Source organism: Amyelois transitella, chromosome 21 (genome assembly GCF_032362555.1).
Source record: "Amyelois transitella isolate CPQ chromosome 21, ilAmyTran1.1, whole genome shotgun sequence".
In the NCBI taxonomy this organism is placed as follows: domain Eukaryota; kingdom Metazoa; phylum Arthropoda; class Insecta; order Lepidoptera; family Pyralidae; genus Amyelois; species Amyelois transitella.
Window position 1 is genome coordinate 578,477 of NC_083524.1, and position 19,307 is coordinate 597,783.

General features: G+C 38.2%; 1 protein-coding gene across 3 annotated transcripts in view; it reads left to right on the forward strand.

Annotated features, from left to right (window-relative positions):
- The window catches only part of LOC106140036 (phospholipid-transporting ATPase ABCA1), a 262,166-nt gene that overhangs the window by 215,257 nt on the left and 27,602 nt on the right, over positions 1–19,307 (forward strand). For all 3 annotated transcript variants that reach the window (XM_060950388.1, XM_060950387.1, XM_060950389.1), the window contains 20 exons: positions 3,164–3,393; positions 3,803–3,933; positions 4,396–4,584; positions 5,188–5,927; positions 6,380–6,629; positions 7,064–7,246; positions 7,687–7,946; positions 8,444–8,612; positions 9,487–9,653; positions 10,743–10,992; positions 11,718–11,861; positions 12,412–12,623; positions 13,509–13,645; positions 14,314–14,444; positions 14,870–15,088; positions 15,720–15,924; positions 16,763–16,903; positions 17,488–17,627; positions 18,142–18,369; positions 18,875–19,010. In XM_060950388.1, coding sequence (XP_060806371.1) covers positions 3,164–3,393; positions 3,803–3,933; positions 4,396–4,584; positions 5,188–5,927; positions 6,380–6,629; positions 7,064–7,246; positions 7,687–7,946; positions 8,444–8,612; positions 9,487–9,653; positions 10,743–10,992; positions 11,718–11,861; positions 12,412–12,623; positions 13,509–13,645; positions 14,314–14,444; positions 14,870–15,088; positions 15,720–15,924; positions 16,763–16,903; positions 17,488–17,627; positions 18,142–18,369; positions 18,875–19,010 — 4,262 coding nt within the window. The remainder of the gene's footprint in view (positions 1–3,163; positions 3,394–3,802; positions 3,934–4,395; positions 4,585–5,187; positions 5,928–6,379; positions 6,630–7,063; positions 7,247–7,686; positions 7,947–8,443; positions 8,613–9,486; positions 9,654–10,742; positions 10,993–11,717; positions 11,862–12,411; positions 12,624–13,508; positions 13,646–14,313; positions 14,445–14,869; positions 15,089–15,719; positions 15,925–16,762; positions 16,904–17,487; positions 17,628–18,141; positions 18,370–18,874; positions 19,011–19,307) is intronic.

The window sequence follows — 19,307 nt, forward strand, 5'->3', positions numbered from 1 at the left end:
TTTGATAGGAATGGGAGGATGGAGATGGGTCGAAAATCCGAGAAAGAAGTTGGATTTGATTTTTTTGGGATGGGGGTAATATTAGCATTTTTCCATGCAGATGGAAAGGTACCGGATGTAAGAGATTTGTTCATGATGCTTGAGATCGTGGGTAGAAGGATGTCAAGGATTGGCAGGATCATGTTACGACTGATATCGTCTGTTCCCACTGCGTTCGAAGATACCGATAGCAAACACTTTTCAACATCACTAGCAGCTACTTGACTAAATGAAAAGGAAAAATCCGGGGTTGGAAGTGAAGACAGATGGTTTAACGTGTTGAGCTTGTCATTGCCATCAAATGAAGTGGAAGATGAGAAGTGCTTATTAAGCAAATTGATGTCGATGGTTTTAGAGGTCTTGGTGTTATTTTTTCCAACTCCGAGCGATCTAAGAAATTTCCAAATTTTGGCTGGGTCACCATTTTCGACGGATTTATGGATATGGCGGCGCTGTGCTTCCCTGCATTTCCTATTACTACGGTTACGTGCCTCCATGTATTTGTCCCGATATCGATCAGGGTCACGTTTAAATTTTGTTTTCATGATGTGCTTCATGTTGATAGAATTTTTGACATCTTCAGTGAGCCAGGGTGCGGGATAGTGTTTTACTCTTATCGGACGGATAGGAGCATGCTTATCATAAAGTTCTATGATCATGTTGTTGAAGTTTTCCACCTGCTCATCGACGGAAGCTAGGTTGGATATCCTTTCCCAATTAGTGTTCTTAGCGTCAGCCCGTAGCAAATCCACATTCATTGAACCAAAATTTCTTTGCATTAGGACTTTGGATCTGGCTTTGGGCGGGCGAAGTTTATAAGAGAGGAACAAGAGGTCATGGTAAGAAAACATATCAGCACTGTGTTGCCCGTGTCCTGCAACCAGATCAGCAGAAGAAACTAGGATGAGGTCGAGGAGTGTGGGTTCCCTGTTAGGGAAATGATGGGTGGCTTGAAGTGGAAGAACAGATAAGTTGCAAGAATTAACAAGAGATAGGAGAGCAGAAGAACGATGGTCATTCCTAAGAAGGCAAGTGTTAAAGTCACCCATGATGATGACTTGGCCGTAAGATGGTGCTAAATCTTCGAGAATGGTTTCGAGAGTTGAAAAATAACGGATTTTTTCGGATGGGCTGTAGAAAACACCTAAAAGAACTCGAGTGTGGTTAAGAGTTGCTTCAATAAAAAGATACTCGGCTTCACAAGAAGGATTTGTATGTTGGGATGCTCGGACAATATTGTATGGGATATAAGAGCGTAGATAAATCGCAACACCACCACCGGTCGTATCTGTGATCCGGTCATTTCTAATGAGGATAAAGCCTGGCAATGAGTAAGAAGTAGAGGGTAAAGCAGGATTAAGCCAAGTCTCAGAGACAAAAACGGCATGAATGTGTTTACTGTCGAAGGTGGTTAAGAGATCAGGGTAGTGTGCCGGAATACTCTGTGCATTAATATGAACCGCATTAAAACACTTACGTGACTCGGAGAAGGTATTGTGCAGAATTTCATTCAAAGGTGTGGGGATAGAACAAAAACTGTCCTCAGTTGAAGTCACTGTTTCAAAGCTATCATCACGATCAATATTCATTGTATGATATTTATATATATAGATAAATACCTAGGCAGTATATAATATATACCTAACTTTAAAAAAAAAAAATATATATATATAATTTTATTAAAAATTATCTAATAATATAGTGAAATATTCTATATTATTATTATGTATTCATATATCTACCTGCCAGCATAAGGGAAAGATTGCGATGAATCATTACTTAACACAATTCAGCATTTTAAATAAAGGGAAAAACATAACCTTTAGAGTAGGGTAATGAAAATATTAAAAAAAAAAAAAAGGCATTACAAGTAATGTCCAATGCCACATCCACACTTTTATTGTGATGGTACTTCTGAAAATGATCAAATGTCATTGTCAAAGTCAATGCAAAAGAAGAAATGAAAATATTTATAAGCAAATAAGCTCAAACGAAGGTATATACGGTGTGAAATAAATAAAATAAAAAGTGCTGTGAGTTAGGTACCTAAGTAAAAGTTATAAAAATAATGTGGGTACAATATAGTTGCCTATTTAACATTGGGCCATCATACAAAAAGTATACACAACGAACACTATGCACAGTAAATAAATTAAGCACCTAGCCAATAACTTAGGAAAGTCATTTCTTGGCGACCACTGTTGCTTTCGGGGTAGAAATGGCACCGGCGACGAGACCACCGCCCGTCTCAGCGTTCGAAAATGAAAGGCTCAAATGGTTTACCTCTGCACAGGAGTTCAGCTGATGCCTCACCCCATCAGGAGTGACCACAAACACATAGCCATCCCGAGTCCAACACCTGTTTATGCCGAAGCTTTCACGTGCCGCCATAAATGTATCATGCCGCCCTTTAGTGAGAAACTCAGACATCGTCACACCGGCCCCCTTCAGTTGCGTTTTGGCAGCCCAAAACTTGTTCTTTATTGCAAGGGTACAAAATTCCACAAGAATAGGCCTTGGCTTTTGTCGAGATGCCTTGCCCAGGCGATGGAAACGGCAAAGATCATCTTCCCTGAAGTTGGAAAGCCTTAGCCTATTTGCTGCCAAACCAGAGATTATGGATACAATATCCTCCTTCGGGCTCTCAGACACTCCATGCAATAGTAGGATTTTCCGGCGTCCTCTCATCTCGAACAGGTCTTGCTGCATCTCCAGACGATTCTGCTGCTGGGCCAACAACTCAAACTGTTGCTGAAACTCCCTCATCATGGTAGAAACAAAGTTCTTGAAAGCAACAAAATCAGTGGATAGTGCTTTTAGTGTCAGAGTGGGGCTGGCCTTTTGTAAATCCTTTTGAAAATCGGCCATTTTTGTGTTGAAATGCTCCATCATTTGTGCCATTGATTTTTGCAATGATTCCATAGTGCTAGATATGAGTACAATATGCCAGCAGGTAAATTAATTATTACTTATTAAAATTTCATTAAATTATAACTTAAAATACTACAAATATTATTTTTAATATATTTAAATTTAAAGAGTTTTAAAAATGCGTATTTGAAGTTTAACTGCTACCCGCGAAAAAAGCCCTTTTCTATTCCTGTAACTTTAACTTTTTTTACAGCAATTTCTTCACCAAATTCGACACTGTTCTCACGGCAGTCAATACTGGTGTCACAAACCAGCCCACCAGCTCCATCTGGGAGGATTTCGTCAAATGCAGCAACAAGAGTTTGATCACAGATGACTGCAAACTGATCGGCAGGGCCGCCTGGAAATTCACATTGGAATCATTGTCAGTGGCCCTGGAGAACATGGCGGGTGACCTGATGACGTATTTCAAAGAAGTTCACGGTAATTGATTTTCGACTTGTTTTATTTTTCTCGATTTCGGAATTAAAATATTACATACATACATACATACATACATATGGTCACGTCTATATCCCTTGCGGGATAGACAGAGCGAACAGTCTTGAAAAGACTGAATGGCCACGTTCAGCTATTTGGCTTAATGATAGAATTGAGATTCAAATAGTGACAGGTTGCTAGCCCATCGCCTTGAAAAGAATCCCAAGTTTGTAAGCCCTTACAGCTCCTTAGTCGCCTTTTACGACATCCATGGGAAAGAGATGGAGTGGTCCTATTCTTTTTTGTACTGGTGCCGGGAACCACCTTTTAACCACCATTATAAAATCAAGATTGAAATATTAATTTAAAATCGATTACATTATTTTTAAAATTAAATTGTTATTATTCACAGAGCCTGATTCCAACTTACTTCAACTGCTCGGGTTTACAAGAAGAACCGGACTTTATATTCTGTACGATAAGCTGCCCGAATTCATAGGGACTTTAATCAATTCTTATTGGGACTACGGTTTTATGACCCAGGTAATTTCAAAACACCAGTTTTAAAAGTAATATCCACTATAAAAAGTTAGGATTTAAATATGAAATACCTATTGTTTCATTGTAAAAAAAATACTTTAGATTAGACTTAGTGGTATCAGTGAAGTATACACTTTTTTAGAAATGTACAATATTTTTGCTTATATTATGTTTACGTGCCTTTATAATTAAAATAAAAATCAAGTGATTTAAAAAGAGTTACCTAAAACCTAAGTCTAGAGTTGAACACATCATCGTAAATACATAGATATAGTCACATCTATATCCCTTTCGGTGTAGACAGAGCCTACAGCCTGGAAAATACCAACAAGCCACGTTTAGCTGTTTAAATAGTGACAGGTTGTTAGCCCATCGCCTACAAGAGGAATCCCAAGTCTATAAGCCTATCTCTCAGTGGCTTTAGAAAACATCAACATTCGAATTATGTTTTGGACTTTCTTCCAGATACGAAGAGCATCACTTTCGGAGTTTTGGGATTGTGAAGCAGTATTAGACTCCCTTGTCCCTCTACCAGGAAACGGGATAGATTCTTCCACAATAGAGAAAGTCAAACCACTTGTCTGTCCGTCACTGCTGCATTGGATATCACTACCAAGAGGAGACAATACACTTCTTGATGTTATCGCTAAACCTGTGAGTTCTCCAAAATATACAATACAAATACAAATACTTTATTTGCTATAAATGCGGTTCAATCATAGGTATCTATAAGCTATACTAATTTTAATGATAAAGTATTTCCTGGCTTTATTCTCTGTTGCTTTCCTCACCATTCTGGAGAAGAGCCCGGGGTATGCCTTTCACCATGGATCCTGGATTGGGTGAGTCAGGCTTTTACACGAAGCGACTCCCTTCTGACCTCCGCAACCTTTGCAGCGGAACCTTACCCGTATTGGATCAATAAAGGATACACATCACGATGTTTTCTCTCACCATAAGAGCATCGGTTAGTATTTAAACCAATGTACATACATTCGAAAATAGTCATTGGTACATGGCCGAGGCGAGATTCGAACCTGTGCCTTTCTGCGCATCACGTATTTTATAACCGGGTCACCTTACCAATTCGACCACCGACGCTACTCAGATTGAATACCTACTTTATACAAGGTTTAATAATTCCACTTAGGGATAAGCCCGCCTTTATACTGCACTACTGTTTTATATTCGTAATAATACTCCTTTAGTGAACAATAAACCATTTATTTGACTGATAATTTTCCTAATTTGTTACAGCAATATTACTTCTTCACATTACCAGTACAAAATTTATCAAGCAGTTACAAAAACGCGTTTAACAAAGCAACTGATCTCACCAACTTACTAATGGAAATAGCTAAAGAAAATGAAACTCTTATAACAGAAAACGACGTAAAATTAAACACCATCCAAGATAAAGTTTCAAAAACTGTAGACAAAATTTTAAATTATAAAATCAATGCGTCTGATCCATCATATAGATTGTATACTGAAATTAATAGAAAGCAAATCCACTCCATGACTTACTTGACCAGAATTGTAGCTGTTATAAATAAATTGGCAACAGCAATGGATAACCTAAAAGTTGATGAAATTAAAACTGATCAGAATGAGGCTGATTTGAAAAAACTTGACAAAGACTTGTATAGCATACAAAAAATGTTTAAAAGAAGACCTTCGGATGCGGTTGCATTACATTTTGATGTACTTACAAAGATAGTATGGACCAATGATAAAAGGTTTCAAATTGTAAACGGCTTGGATGAAATGTGTGAAGATATGAAGACTAATGATACTACCAATGATATTCTTAATGAAGGAGATAGGTTAAAAGCGCAGATTTGTGCTAAAAATTATAAATCAGTGTACGGAGCGATAGAAAATACTATAACAGAAGATTTTGAGGATTCTAAACAAGCATTGTCCAAATTGGTTGATGTTTTACAATACGGCGATATACAGAATATAACTAATATCTCAGAATTTCTCAACCAAAGGTATCAATTATATTTCATATATTTCTTAAATAAATAAATTTATTTAGCATCTTTATGTTTGCATGCTGTTAGAATATTATTAACCGCTAAATTGATCATACATTTTCTTTTAGTATTTTACCCACTACATGAACTAGAAGAGACGGAAATTAAGAATCCAATTAAGAGCCAACAGTCTTAAGAAGACAACTTAGTTTAATGATAAAATTGAGATTCAAATAGTAACAGGTTGCTAGCCCATCGTCTAAAAGAAGAATACCAAGTTTATAGCCTATTTCTTAGAAGTCTTTTACGACATCCATGGGAACGAGATGGAGTGAACCTATCCTATTTAGAATTGGATTTTTATTTTTACTTTATTGAATTTTTATTTAGAATTTGAGAATAATGCCGGGAACCACACGGCACTACTAGTACAGATTACCAAAATTTAACATTTTCAATTATTTCAGAAAACAACTAATAAAAACTATGAAATCATCAATCAAATATGCCTACGACCTAAGCATTCCAGTCTATCTGAAATATCTACAGAATAGTTTGGAGAACTACAACGTCATCCTGAGTTTCCTTGCCGGTGACGACTGGTGGGGTGAACTGAGGACTTTGTACAATGGACCTCATGCTAACACCTTTTTGGATACAGTGGAGATGAGCTGTGATATCGCTGAAGATATACTGTCGAAACTGGATAACATACATGTAAATATAAATACACATTTTCTTGCCTAAATATACTTTAACGTGATAATTTATGTTCGCTTACATCATTGGGATAAAAATGATTCCTTAGACTACACACATACAAGTAAATAAATAAATACTTACTTATATTTACGTCTATACCCCTTGCGAGGTAGACAGAGCCAACAGTTTTGAAAAGACTAAATGGCCACATTCAGCTATTTGGCTTAATGATAGAATTGAGATTCCAATAGTGACAGGTTGCTAGCCCATCGCCTAAAAGAAGAATCCCAAGTTTATAAGCGCCCTTAGTTGCCTTTTATGTCATCCATGGGAATGAGACGGAGCTGATGGGCACCATCTCTTTTTTCGAGACTGATGGCCCCGCAAGGAATGTAGTCGTGATTATATATTTGTACTCACAAATTCTCATTAAATCTTATCTCTTCCAGTTAGTACGTCTCCTACATGATATAGACGTTAACAACTCGGCAGCATTCTGCCGGTCAAATGTTACGCTCTCAGACTACATACCAGACGTCACGGGAGCTTTGTCTAAACTGAAACAAGATGTGTGTGGAACTGACAGAGTGGAGGTCCTGAGGGAAATTCCTCCACTAGTTTTTGCGTCACAGGTATGTTGAAAGTATAATGTCAAATTTAAATTAAATTTCTTGTCACTTCCTAAATAAAAACATTGATATTACATAATTCTAATAATTGTCATATATTTCGGTTTCACAAGATTTGTTGGACGTCAAATAAATTACTTGAAATTAAGTTTACTGCCGCTTCCAAGGCGTCAGTGCAGAAGAAGCAGTAACAAACTGCACTGCAGCATTTTCTTCAATAACGTCAAATTCCCATTATCCAAACCAAGAATAGAAATGTACACGAGAGAATACATTATTGGGATTTATTGATTTGTATAAAATCTTAATTCTAAAACAATTTTTTTATTTATTTTATATGGAATAAATATCTTTCACTCTCGTTTTAAGTAGTAGCGAAAAAAGAATAACGGATAAAGACGCAATTATATGTATGTATATTCTAAATATATTATTATTTTCAGGGCTACGACAGCAACCTCAAATTATCCAAAGATGTTAACTACACAACTCTAAATGATGTCATATTGAAAACAGAATTTAACCTTAAAAAAGTCGAAGATGGTCCGAAATCTCCCGAAAAACCAAGCTGGATAAGCGATGATAAAATATCCAGGCTGAGAAAAGTGGCTTCGCAGTTGATGTCCAAGGAATCCTTGACAAAGATAGCTTTTGGACTGACAGGGAACGTAGTTGATGCTTCGACATTGTTTTTGAACAATAGGTACATACATACATACATAAACTCACGCCTCTTTCCCGGAGGGGTAGGCAGAGACTACCTCTTTCCACTTGCCACGATCCCTGCATATTTCCTTCGCTTCGTCCACATTCATAACTCTCTTCATGCAAGCTCGGCGGTTTCGGGATAGGTAACTAGGAATAAAAAACAAAAATATTGTACAAGTTTTTAAAAGGCCATAATACGCATATGTTACAATTGATAGAATTGAGATTCAAATAGTGACAGGTTGCTAGCCCATCGCCTAAAAAAGGATCCCAAGTTAATAAGTCTTTTCTATCCCTTAGTCGCCTTTTACGACATCCATGGGAAAGAGATGGGGTAGTCCTATTCTTTTTTGTATTGGTGCCGGGAACCACACGGCACTGTATTAAACACGTTAAATGCTCTTATATATAATTTTGTTTATTTAAAAATAAAATAAAAAAAGTAAATCTAATTAAAATTATAAACCTATTGAAACGTCATTTTTTTTGCAGTCAATGCGTCCTCTGCTCAAAATTCACGTCCTGGTTCAAGCAGATCAATCTCCAACTGATCAAGAAACAGGAGTACGACAACCTTCTCTGTCACCTCCCCACCATGTCGCTGGAGGAGGTACATCATACCCTGAAGAACGACTTCCATTGGGACATGGCTATCAGAGAGGTAACTTTAAAGAGAAAATGTGTACCAAAGTTGTTATGTGCCGTCATCTTTTTTATTTTAAACTTGCTGTGCCCGCGACTTCGTCCGCGTGGAATAGTTATTTTGGGCATCATTGAAGCCCTCAAGGATGAATTTTCCCCGTTTTTATTCACAATTTCCCATTATTTCTTCGCTCCTAATAGTTGCAGCGTGATGTTATATACCCTAATGCCTTCCTCGATAAATAGTCTATTCAACGCAAAAAGAATTGTTCAATTCGAACAAGTAGTTCCTGAGATTAGCGCGTTCAAACAAACAAACTCATCAGCTTTATAATATTAGTATAGATTTGAGTACGTTTGACCCCATTTATCTAAGCTGAAGGTGGATATGTTCGAAACTGACAGAGTTTAGATGTAACAGACGTAAGAGAAATACCTCCATTCTGCGTCAGAGATTAGTGAACAGTCTGCATTTCAAGAAATGTCTATACATACACTCTTTGCTTGGGAAATCCTCATCGTAATAAGGTATCGAGGTAAAGACCAACGTTTTGTCCATGAGTAGATTCTTTTAACTTAGCTGACAAATCTTTGAAGATGTTGAGGAAGAACAATTTATTAACCACTTCACATCAAAAAGTTTTAAATTTCTCAAACTGGTCTTAAACTTGCAGCTTATAGATATCGCCCAGAAATTACACAAAGTACGAGATGAACAAGTCAGTCAACGAGATGCTGGAACACTCCACATCTTTAACTAAAAACAAATCTGTGATATAAGAACTATTTTAAAACCGACCATTGACCTTATAAGTAGCGAGGCAATGTGGTAACTAAGAATATAATTCGGCATAGCTGAAAGTCAATTTCTCTAACTGGTCTTAAACTTACAGCTTATATCGTCCAGAAATTACACAAAGTACGAGATGAACAAGTCAGTCAACGAGATGCTGGAACAGGTGAAGCTGCATCTCCTGGAAGACCTGACGTCGAACAGCAGCAAGCTGGAGGGCTGTCTCGCGAGGAATGTCAGCAGGAATGAATTCGGGAATGCAACTATGTAAGTTTGTATGTAAACTCTTTATTGCACATAAAAAAAAATAATACAAAAATAGAACAGTCATTGGATAAAGAAGAATGTGTACAATGGCGGACTTATCCCAATCGGGATTTCTTCCAGTCAAATAAAATAAAAAGGAAAATCCATAATCAAAGAGGCAGCGCACATTAAAAGCATTGAGGATGCGTTGCAACAAGTATTTACCGACTTTCAGTGTTCTTGCAAAATAAAAAAGCCATAACACAAGATACCTCTATTCTTCCCTCTCGTCTTTTATCAGCATAGCGTATTTCCAAAAGGTTTTCAGGTCTTAACATGTGATTTGAGGGTCCAAAAATAAATATGTAATAAAAATATAATATTTGACGGATTACACAGATTGAGTTAGCCTCGAAGTGAGTTCGAGACTTGTGTTTACGAGATACTTACTTATCGATACTATATTTTATAATAAATACTTATATAGATAAACATCCAAGACCCAGGCCAATCAGAGAAAGATCGTTTGTCATCATGACCTGGCCGGGATTTCAGACAAGCGCACTACCGCTGCGCCACAGAGGTCGTCAAAAATAATAAGTAATTGAAGGAAAATACTCATAAACTTGGGATTCTTCATTTTGATAAAGGACTAGCACTCTGTCACTATCCGAATCTCAGTGCCATCATTAATCCTTTCAGCTGATACAGGACAGTATCAGCTGAAAGTAACATACATACATATAGTCACGGCTATATCCCTTACAGGGTAGACAGAGCCAACAGTCCCGAAAAGACTGAATGGCCACGTTCAGCTGCTCGACTTAATGATGGAATTGAGATCCTAATACTGACAGGTTGCTAGCCCATCGCCTAAAAAAAGGATCGCAATTTTATAAGCCTATCCCTTAGTCGCCTTTTACGAAAGTAAGTAAGTATTTAAAGACGATTATTGCCTCTGTTTGAGAGAGAAAGAAAAAGAGGCCTTTCTCTTGCTCTCTTCGTCTCCACCTTCATAGCGAATTCTCAGCAAGAGTCTTGTCTTTAAATTCGATTCGCGAATTCTAATAATCGTATTTATTTTTTGTTAATTACGTTACTTTATTACAGATTCCTATCAGTGCTAGCATACACAATCAGGATGGTCAGGGCGGAGCTGCCGCATTTTCACGAAGTAGAAGGCATAAAAGAAGTGCCGTACTTAAAGAAGCTCGCTTCAGAAGTAGCTCATAAGCTAGAAGTCATAGCACCACTGAAGGAGTACCTTTTGAAAGATAACAATTTGAGCAAACAGCTAAGAAGTGTAGTGTCAAATGATTTGGCAAAGGAAATTGAAGATGCCGACATAAATTTGCATCTCGTGAGTAAAACAACTTTAGATTTTAATGTTTTATAATGAACATAACGTAATATATAATGACGTCTATAACCCCTGCGGGGCAGACACGGCCACGCCCTACCGCTTGGCTCAATGATAGAATTGAGATTCAAATAGTGACAGGTTGGTAGCCCATCGCCGGAGGAATCTCAAGTATATAAGCCTATCCCTTAGTCGCCTTTTACGACATCCATGGAAAAGAGATGAAATGGTCCTATTTTTCTTCTATTGGTGGTGGGAACCACACGGCAAGTAACAAGAGAGGATTGCACAAGTCTAGACTTAAAATAAGTCACAGATTATGTCCAATGAAAATGAATTCCACAACCGCGCTGCCATAGTGCCGTGTGGTTCCCGGCACCAATAGATAAAAGAATAGGACTTCTTCATCTCTTTCCCATGGATGTAAAAGGGATTGGCTTATAAACTTGGGATTCTTCTTTTAGGCGCCAGGCTAGCAACCTGACACTATTTGAATTTAAATTCTATCATTAAGCCAAACAGCTGAACGTGGCCTTTCAGTCTTTTCAAGACTGTTGGCTCTATCTTTCCCACAAAGGATATAGACGTGACCATATGTATGTATGTGCTGGCATTACTGAAAATTATTTAGAGTATATATGAGACGAGTAATTACGTTAATCAGAACACATTACTTTTGCTCTTGAAGAAATAACACTTTTTCTAATTATTTTAATTAATTACAGATTGGTAATTACACCCAACTTTCAATAAAAAAGTATCTCCGCCTATCAAAACACGACTGGTTCAACGTTTGTAATGATACCAATTGTGATGTCCTGTCCGATATGGTGTACAAAAATATCAACAAAACCTTGGTTAATAAGAATGTAAGTCAATTAATTAAGCTTGTGACATTGTCTTGCCTAACAATTAATTACCTTTAATTGCAATGAGTTATCTTTTTTTTGCTTTGTGCTCTCCTATCTCTCTCTAAAGATAAAGTTATCTCATTGTACCTACATTCAGAATAATTTGTGAATTAACATCAATCAGATTACTTGTACGTAGATTAAAAAGTATAAGCTCCACATTTGAAACGAATACGTTAGTATTTTCAATACTAAAAAGTATTGCATGCCTGAAGGGGCAAACTGTTTAATTTGGTTTTTAATATATGTATAAGTTTAGTTTAATTTTATAATAATAGATGGCGTTATCCCGTTTTGAAACGCGATATGGTTTTGATCTCATACAAACATAAATAGAAATGTGATATTTGAATAAATGTCTTCGTTCCGGGAGTCTGAGTTTCATTCAAGCTGCCTCGATATAATCATGTCTAAGGGTCCTTCCAGCCTAATACTTGTTAATACTGCTAAATTTATTTCCAATAAATATTTTGTTTGAGTTTGAGTTCGTTAAAACTTGCCATTTCAGTTGCCAAAACTGCAATCCGAAGAATATTGGCGATTCACCTTCGCGTCTAACATTCTTTATCACGTGGAGAATATTATTCACCATGCTAGTCGCCTGCTCGGCTTGGCTAGCAATCTGGACGTGTCAGGAGCTATGGAGGGGCGATTAACTTCTGTTATAGATTTGTTGATGGAGATCCTTAGTGATTACATGCTAAATGGAATAGTTTATAGGTAAGACAGTTAATTTTTGCTAAACCTAGGATATTTTGCTAGATCGAGTTAGAACCATGATGATTTTTAGGTGGATGATACAAATTAATTTTGGGAAACACACGGCACTATGTAGAATTAACCTTTATCAATTCTACATAGTGCCGTGTGGTTCCCGGTACCAATACCAAAAAAGCATAGGATCACTCCATCTCTTTCCCATGGATGTCGTAAAAGGCAACTAAGGGATAGGCTTACAAACTTGGAGTTCTTTCTTTCTTTTCTTTTTCGTGATGGGCTAGCAAACTGTCACGAATTGAATTCAACTTAATTCTATCGTTAAGCCAAATAGCTTAACGTGGCCATTCAGTCTTTTCAAAACTGTTGGCTCTGTCTACCCCGCAAGGGATATAGACGTGACCATATGTATATGTATGTAATTCTACATACCTAAATATTTTCACATCACGTTATGATCATCATGTGATGATCACAGTATCTTTTTTATAATCTTTTTATTATCAAAGAACCTGATGACGCAAAGGTTATGTACGAAGTTATGTACATTAGTTTGAACACTAACCGATGATCTAACTGTGATTGAAAACTGCGTGAGAAAACCTGCACATTCAGGCAACTGGATGTGTAACCATGATTGATCCAATACGGGTTGGGTTCTCCTGCAAAGGTTGCGGAGGTCAGACGGGAGTCGCTTCGTGTATAAACCTGACTCACCCAATCCAGGGTCCATGGTCAAAGGCATACCCTGGGCTCCTCCCCAGAGTGGTGAGGATGCAACCGGGACTAAAGCTAAGAAGAAGAGATGTTGACGCAAAGGTAAAAACGTATTTGTACCACAAATATTTTCCCAAACTAATCTACATACTTTTCTGTTAATATTTTTAGTGTCCAAGGCATTGAAAATGTACTGCAGCCAATTTTGCATGGAACCCCTCTGGAGTTTGACCTGGATGCAGTCACCAAAGGTCTGGTCATCCTCAATGATATGAGAAGACAACTAGTAGAACAGGATGAGCTCAAAGGTAAGAATAAAGTTTAAATATTTGTTAAGTTTCTCGCATGAAGAAGAGATAGCGTTACTGATAAGGATACCATTTGTAGGTATTGTTTATATTCCTTTGTTTATATAGTTTACTAGAGGCCGCCCGCGACTTCGTTCGCATGGAAACCCTATCAATCCCGCGGGAACTCCGAGATAATGGTCTTCAGCTACCTACATACCAAATTTCATCGTTATCGGTTCAGTAGTTTTTGCGTGAAAGAGTAACAAACATCCATACTGACATCCTGACATACTCACAAACTTTCGCATTTATAATTTTGAATATATTGTTTATACGTACTTTTGGCTCAGTATTTTTACTTTATAATCTTGCTTTTGCCGACGTGAACTTTATATACCTATAACTTAATATACTTTATCCACGAAATTATGAAGAGATAAAAGTTGATACATACATACCTATAACAAGTGGAGGGTAGACAGAGCCACAAGTCTCACAAAGACTGAAATGCCGCGTTCGGCAGTATTGCTCAAAAAAATTTGAATTGATCGCTTATAATAAGAATCCGAATTTTATAATCCTATCTTATAATAAAAAATATATGCAGCTAACTTTCGAGTCTTTTGAGTCTTGACTATGTCTACCCCGTACGGGATAGAGACGTGTATTATTTGTTCATCTAATAGTGGAAGTGTCAACCCTGTTCTCCGACCCGGAACGACTGGAGACGGCCATGAACCGCATCGGAATAAATAACACCAACTTCTGGTCCATCGCCGCGCCTCGTATACACGCTGGACATCTCAAACTGAAACCTGTGAGTATTTGCAACATCCTCAAATTTATTTATTCATTCATATGGTCACGTCTACATCCCTTGCGGGGTAGACAGAGCCAACAGTGTTGAAATGACTGATAGGCTTTGTTCAGCTATTTGGTTTAATGATAGAATTGTGATTCAAATAGTGACAGGTTGCTAGCCCATCGCCTTAAAAAAGAATCCCAAGTTTGTAAGCCTATCCCTTAGTCGCCTTTTACGACTACCATGGGAAAGAGATGGAGTAGTCCAATTAATTTTTCTATTGGTGCCAGGAACCACACGGCAATGATAATCACCAGCGTGAATAATAATTTTAAACATTTTATTTTCAAGCCATTTCTATTTTAGACGAAATAGGCAATATTAATCACTAGAATTATCATAATACTCAACATTTTGAGTTCAATCCATTTGCCTTCCAGCTCTTCACTTCAAAAGCTGGAGACTATCACATCTCCCGTTTCGTCTGCCACCCAGATTGGATGTCCAAGGTCATAGCTCCTGCTAATCTGGACGTGGTGACCGCTGAAGATGTTTACGCGGCTGTGATCGACCAATTTTGTGTAATTTCCGATGGCCAAGCGAAGAAGGTTGCCCTGGTGATGATGCAGAATCTCAACTTCAGCTTTATTATGGACCAGGTAAGTGCAGGAAGAAAGGAGGGAGACTCATATCTCTTGTATTGAAATATTCACGTCCAATACATACATACATAATCACGTCTATATCCCTTGCGGGGTAGACAGAGCCAACAGTCTTGAAAAGACTGAAAGGCCACGTTCGGCTTTATGATAGAATTGAGATTCAAATAGTGACAGGTTGCTAGCCCATCGCCTAAAAGAAGAATCCCAAATTTATAAGCTTATCACGTACCATGCTCAAGCCTATTAGGAAATAAACATTTTTTTTCTAGATGCAAAGCGAACCTCCAGGCTCCCTAACAGAATACACAAAGTTGAGAGAAATCGTTTCTAGTGAAAATAAACTGAATATGGCCCGGAGTCCACGTCACTGTCGGTTTGTCTTATCAGTTAAGACGTAACATACATACATACATAAAATCACGCCTCTTTCCCGGAGGGGTAGGCAAAGTCTACCTCTTTCCACTTGCCGCGATCTCTGCACACTTCCTTCGCTTCATCCACATTCATAACTCTCTACATGCAAGCTCGGCGGTTTCGGGTGCTCTTGACCTGACCCTTTACTTTAAGACTTAATACAGTATGTATAACGTTTATAACCTCAATAGATATAATGTTATTCATCTTGCAGGTGACAGAAGTTCTCCTGGTGAAGCTATACAACGCTTCCCAACTCACAGAGTCTGAAGGAGCCGCGGTTCTCCACAGTCTACCACAAATGGCTGCACTACTTCCCACCATTCAGAGCAGTGTTGGCGATTTGACTGATAATTTGGCCAAAGAACCACTTTTCCAGGAGTTGAAGAACTTCAGCTCTGTCGGAAGTCTTCTGTCTTGTAAGTGGCATTCTTATTTTCTAATCCTATCGGTCATCTTTCTCTTCTCATCTTATCTTCTTCCTCCTGGCTTTAGTCCCGGTTGCATCCTCACCACTCTGGAGAGGAGCCCGGGGTATGCATTTGACAATGGATCCTGGATTGGGTGAGTCAGGTTTTTACACGAAGCGACTCCCGTCTGACCTCCGCGACCTTTGCAGGGGAACCTAACCCGTATTGGATCGATCATGGCTACACATCCAGTTGCCTGAATGTGCAGGTTTCACGATGTTTTCCCTCACCGTAAGAGCATTGGTTAGTATTCAAACTAATTCAAAACTTTTTTATTGATCATTTTGGGACATTTCTATATCATTTAATTATTGTCATGTCTTTTGGTGTCACAGCATTGGTTGACGTCAAATAAATTAGTTAAAACTAAATTTACTTCTGCACTTCCGCTTTTAAAGCGTCAGTGCAGAAATACCCAGTGTAAAGTACTTCAAAAATTGTCATTGGTGTCACTTCTGTGTAGGTATAAACTTTTTTTACGGGACTAATTACGGAATTAATACTTTACAAAATTCATGATTTTCGTATGATCATCCAACTAATAATATAAATGCGAAAGTTTGTGAGTATGTCAGGATGTCAGTATGGATGTTTGTTACTCTTTCGCGCAAAAAACTACTGAACCGATTGCGATGAAATTTGGTATGTAGGTAGCTGAAGACCCAGAATAACGTGTAGGCTACTTTTTATACCGGAGTTCCCGCGGGGTTGATAGGGATATCTTAGCTTTGTCAAAAACATTTCCCAATATATATATATATATATTTCTACTTTGTGACCGTTTCAGCTGCCAACTTCATGTCGAGTGCCGGCAGTATGATGTGCGGGAAACCATTTTATCCAAACGTCAACCGGTTCTACAAGACCGTGGTTCAGGCCAAGGACTTCTCCTCGGAGCCTGACCAGGCTCAACTGGACGTTTTGCCCAGTAAGCAATTAGAATAGAATACATACATACATACATATGGTCACGTCTATATCCCTTGTGGGGTAGACAGAGAAAACAGTCTTGAAAAGAATGATAGGCCACGCTCAGCTATTTGGTTTAATGATAGAATTGAGATTCAAATAGTGACAGGTTGCTAGCCCATCGCCTAAAAAAGAATCCCAAGTTTGTAAGCCTATCCCTTAGTCGCCTTTTACGACATCCATGGGAAAGAGATGGAGTGGTATTATTATTTTTTGTATTGGTGCCGAGAACCACACGGCACTAGTGTGGCACTAGTGGCACTATATATATTTATCTATTTATTATTTATTGGCTGAAGGTGTGTTACGTTAGTGAAGTCACCAAAGAATCGAAAGTCAAGATCCATGCTCTATACTCATAGCGCTATAACCTTTTCAGCCGACTTCTGTTCATAGCGCTATAGCCTTTTCAGCAAAGGTTATAACCTTTTCAGCCGACTTCTGTTCATAGCGCTATAGCCTTTCAGCAAAGGTTATAACCTTTTCAGCCGACTTCTGTTCATAGCGCTAAAGCCTTTTCAGCAAAGGTTATAACCTTTTCAGCTGACTTCTGCCGCTCGCTGTACTCCGATATCATCAACGTGGAGGGCGGTAAGATAGTGTGGAGCTTCGTCAAGCCTCTGCTGATGGGGAAGATCCTGTATACTCCTGATACTCCACTTGTGCACAGGATTATTGAAAAGGTGAGAAGATTTTTGACGGCCCCTGTGTCGCAGCGGTAGTGCGCTTGTCTGTGACACCGAAGGTTTCGGGTTCGAATCCAGGCCAGGGCATGATGAGAGAAGAACTTATCTATATAAGTATTTATTATAAAATATAGTATCGTTGGGTTAGTATCTCGTAACACAAGTCTCGAACTTACATCGAGGCTAACTCAATCTGTGTAATTTGTCCCGTATTTATTTATTTAGTTAATAAGGTCTTCATCATCTTCCTACATAGACACATATATAATCACGTGTATATCCCTTCCGGGGTAGACAGAGCTGCTTGGCTAAATTATAGAATTGAGATTCAAATAGTGACAGATTGCTGGCCCATCGCCTAAAAGAAGAATCCCAAGTTTAAAAGCCTATCCCTTAGTCGCCTTTTACGGCATCCATGGGAATGAGGCGGAGTGGTCCCATTCTTTTTTTTTATTGGTGCCGGGAACCACACGACATGAACTTGAATCTAATTACGTTAATTTTCTTACAGGCAAATGCAAGCTTCGCTCACATGACCAAACTGACAGGTCTGGTGCACTCCTTCTCCAGATCCTTCTCATCCGTGGACAAGTTGTCCAAACACAAAGATGGAGTCGCAGCATTGAGGAACATCTTGAGATCACCGAGTTTTGGAGAACTGAGGAACAGTCTGCTTGGAGACTGGGAGATACCTGATATGGACGTGGACGGGTTGTTCGATGATTTTGATGATTTGAAGGTAGATAGTGTTTTTGGTCGTGATCAGTGAACATATTTAATCACGCCTCTTTCCCGTAGGGGCGGGCAGAGATAACGTATTATCCATTTGCCACGATCCCTGCATAATTCTTTCTTGTCTTTGCAAACCGTATGTAATTATATATATATATATATATATATACTAGCTGTCCCGGCAAACGTTGTTTTGCCATATAATTTTTTTTTAAGTAATTTCTAGTTAAAAAAAATATATAAAGGGTGGACAACACTTATCACTAAGGGGTATGAGAAATAGATGTTGGCCGATTCTCAGACCTACTCACTAAGCTACTTAATATACAAAATTTCATGAGAATCGGTCAAGCCGGCTTCGGAAGTGTACGGGAACGGACATTGTGACACGAGAAATTTATATATAAGATGATATATGTATAATACTCGTATTTAAGTTTTCTAGTACTCTGTAGATTGCCATTAAATAAATAATTGTAAATTAAGACTCTTCTCATTGGAATCATTACCAGGGTATCGGTAACCTGCTAACCAAGGCCTCAGACCTTCTTCAGTGCATCAACCTGAACCGCTTCCACGCGATGCCTGACGAGTACCAGCTCATACATAATGCTGCCAAACTCAGTGTCGTCAATGAATTCTCAGCTGGTAAGTGGTAAAAAAACTATAATTTAATAGAATATTATTTCTTTGAAAGTTCGACGATCGATCCTATTCCACTTCTACAGTCAGGTCTTCCTTAAAAATACCTTTCGTTAGTCTGTCCTCATCCATTCTCTCGATATGTCCAAACCATCTCAACAAACCCTTTTCAGTTTTGGTCACCACATCCTTTTTCACTCCACACATTTCTTTTACATCAATATTTCTAATTCGATCTTTTAAACTAACACACACACATATACTTCTTAAAGCTCTTATTTTTACTTTTTCAAACATTTAATT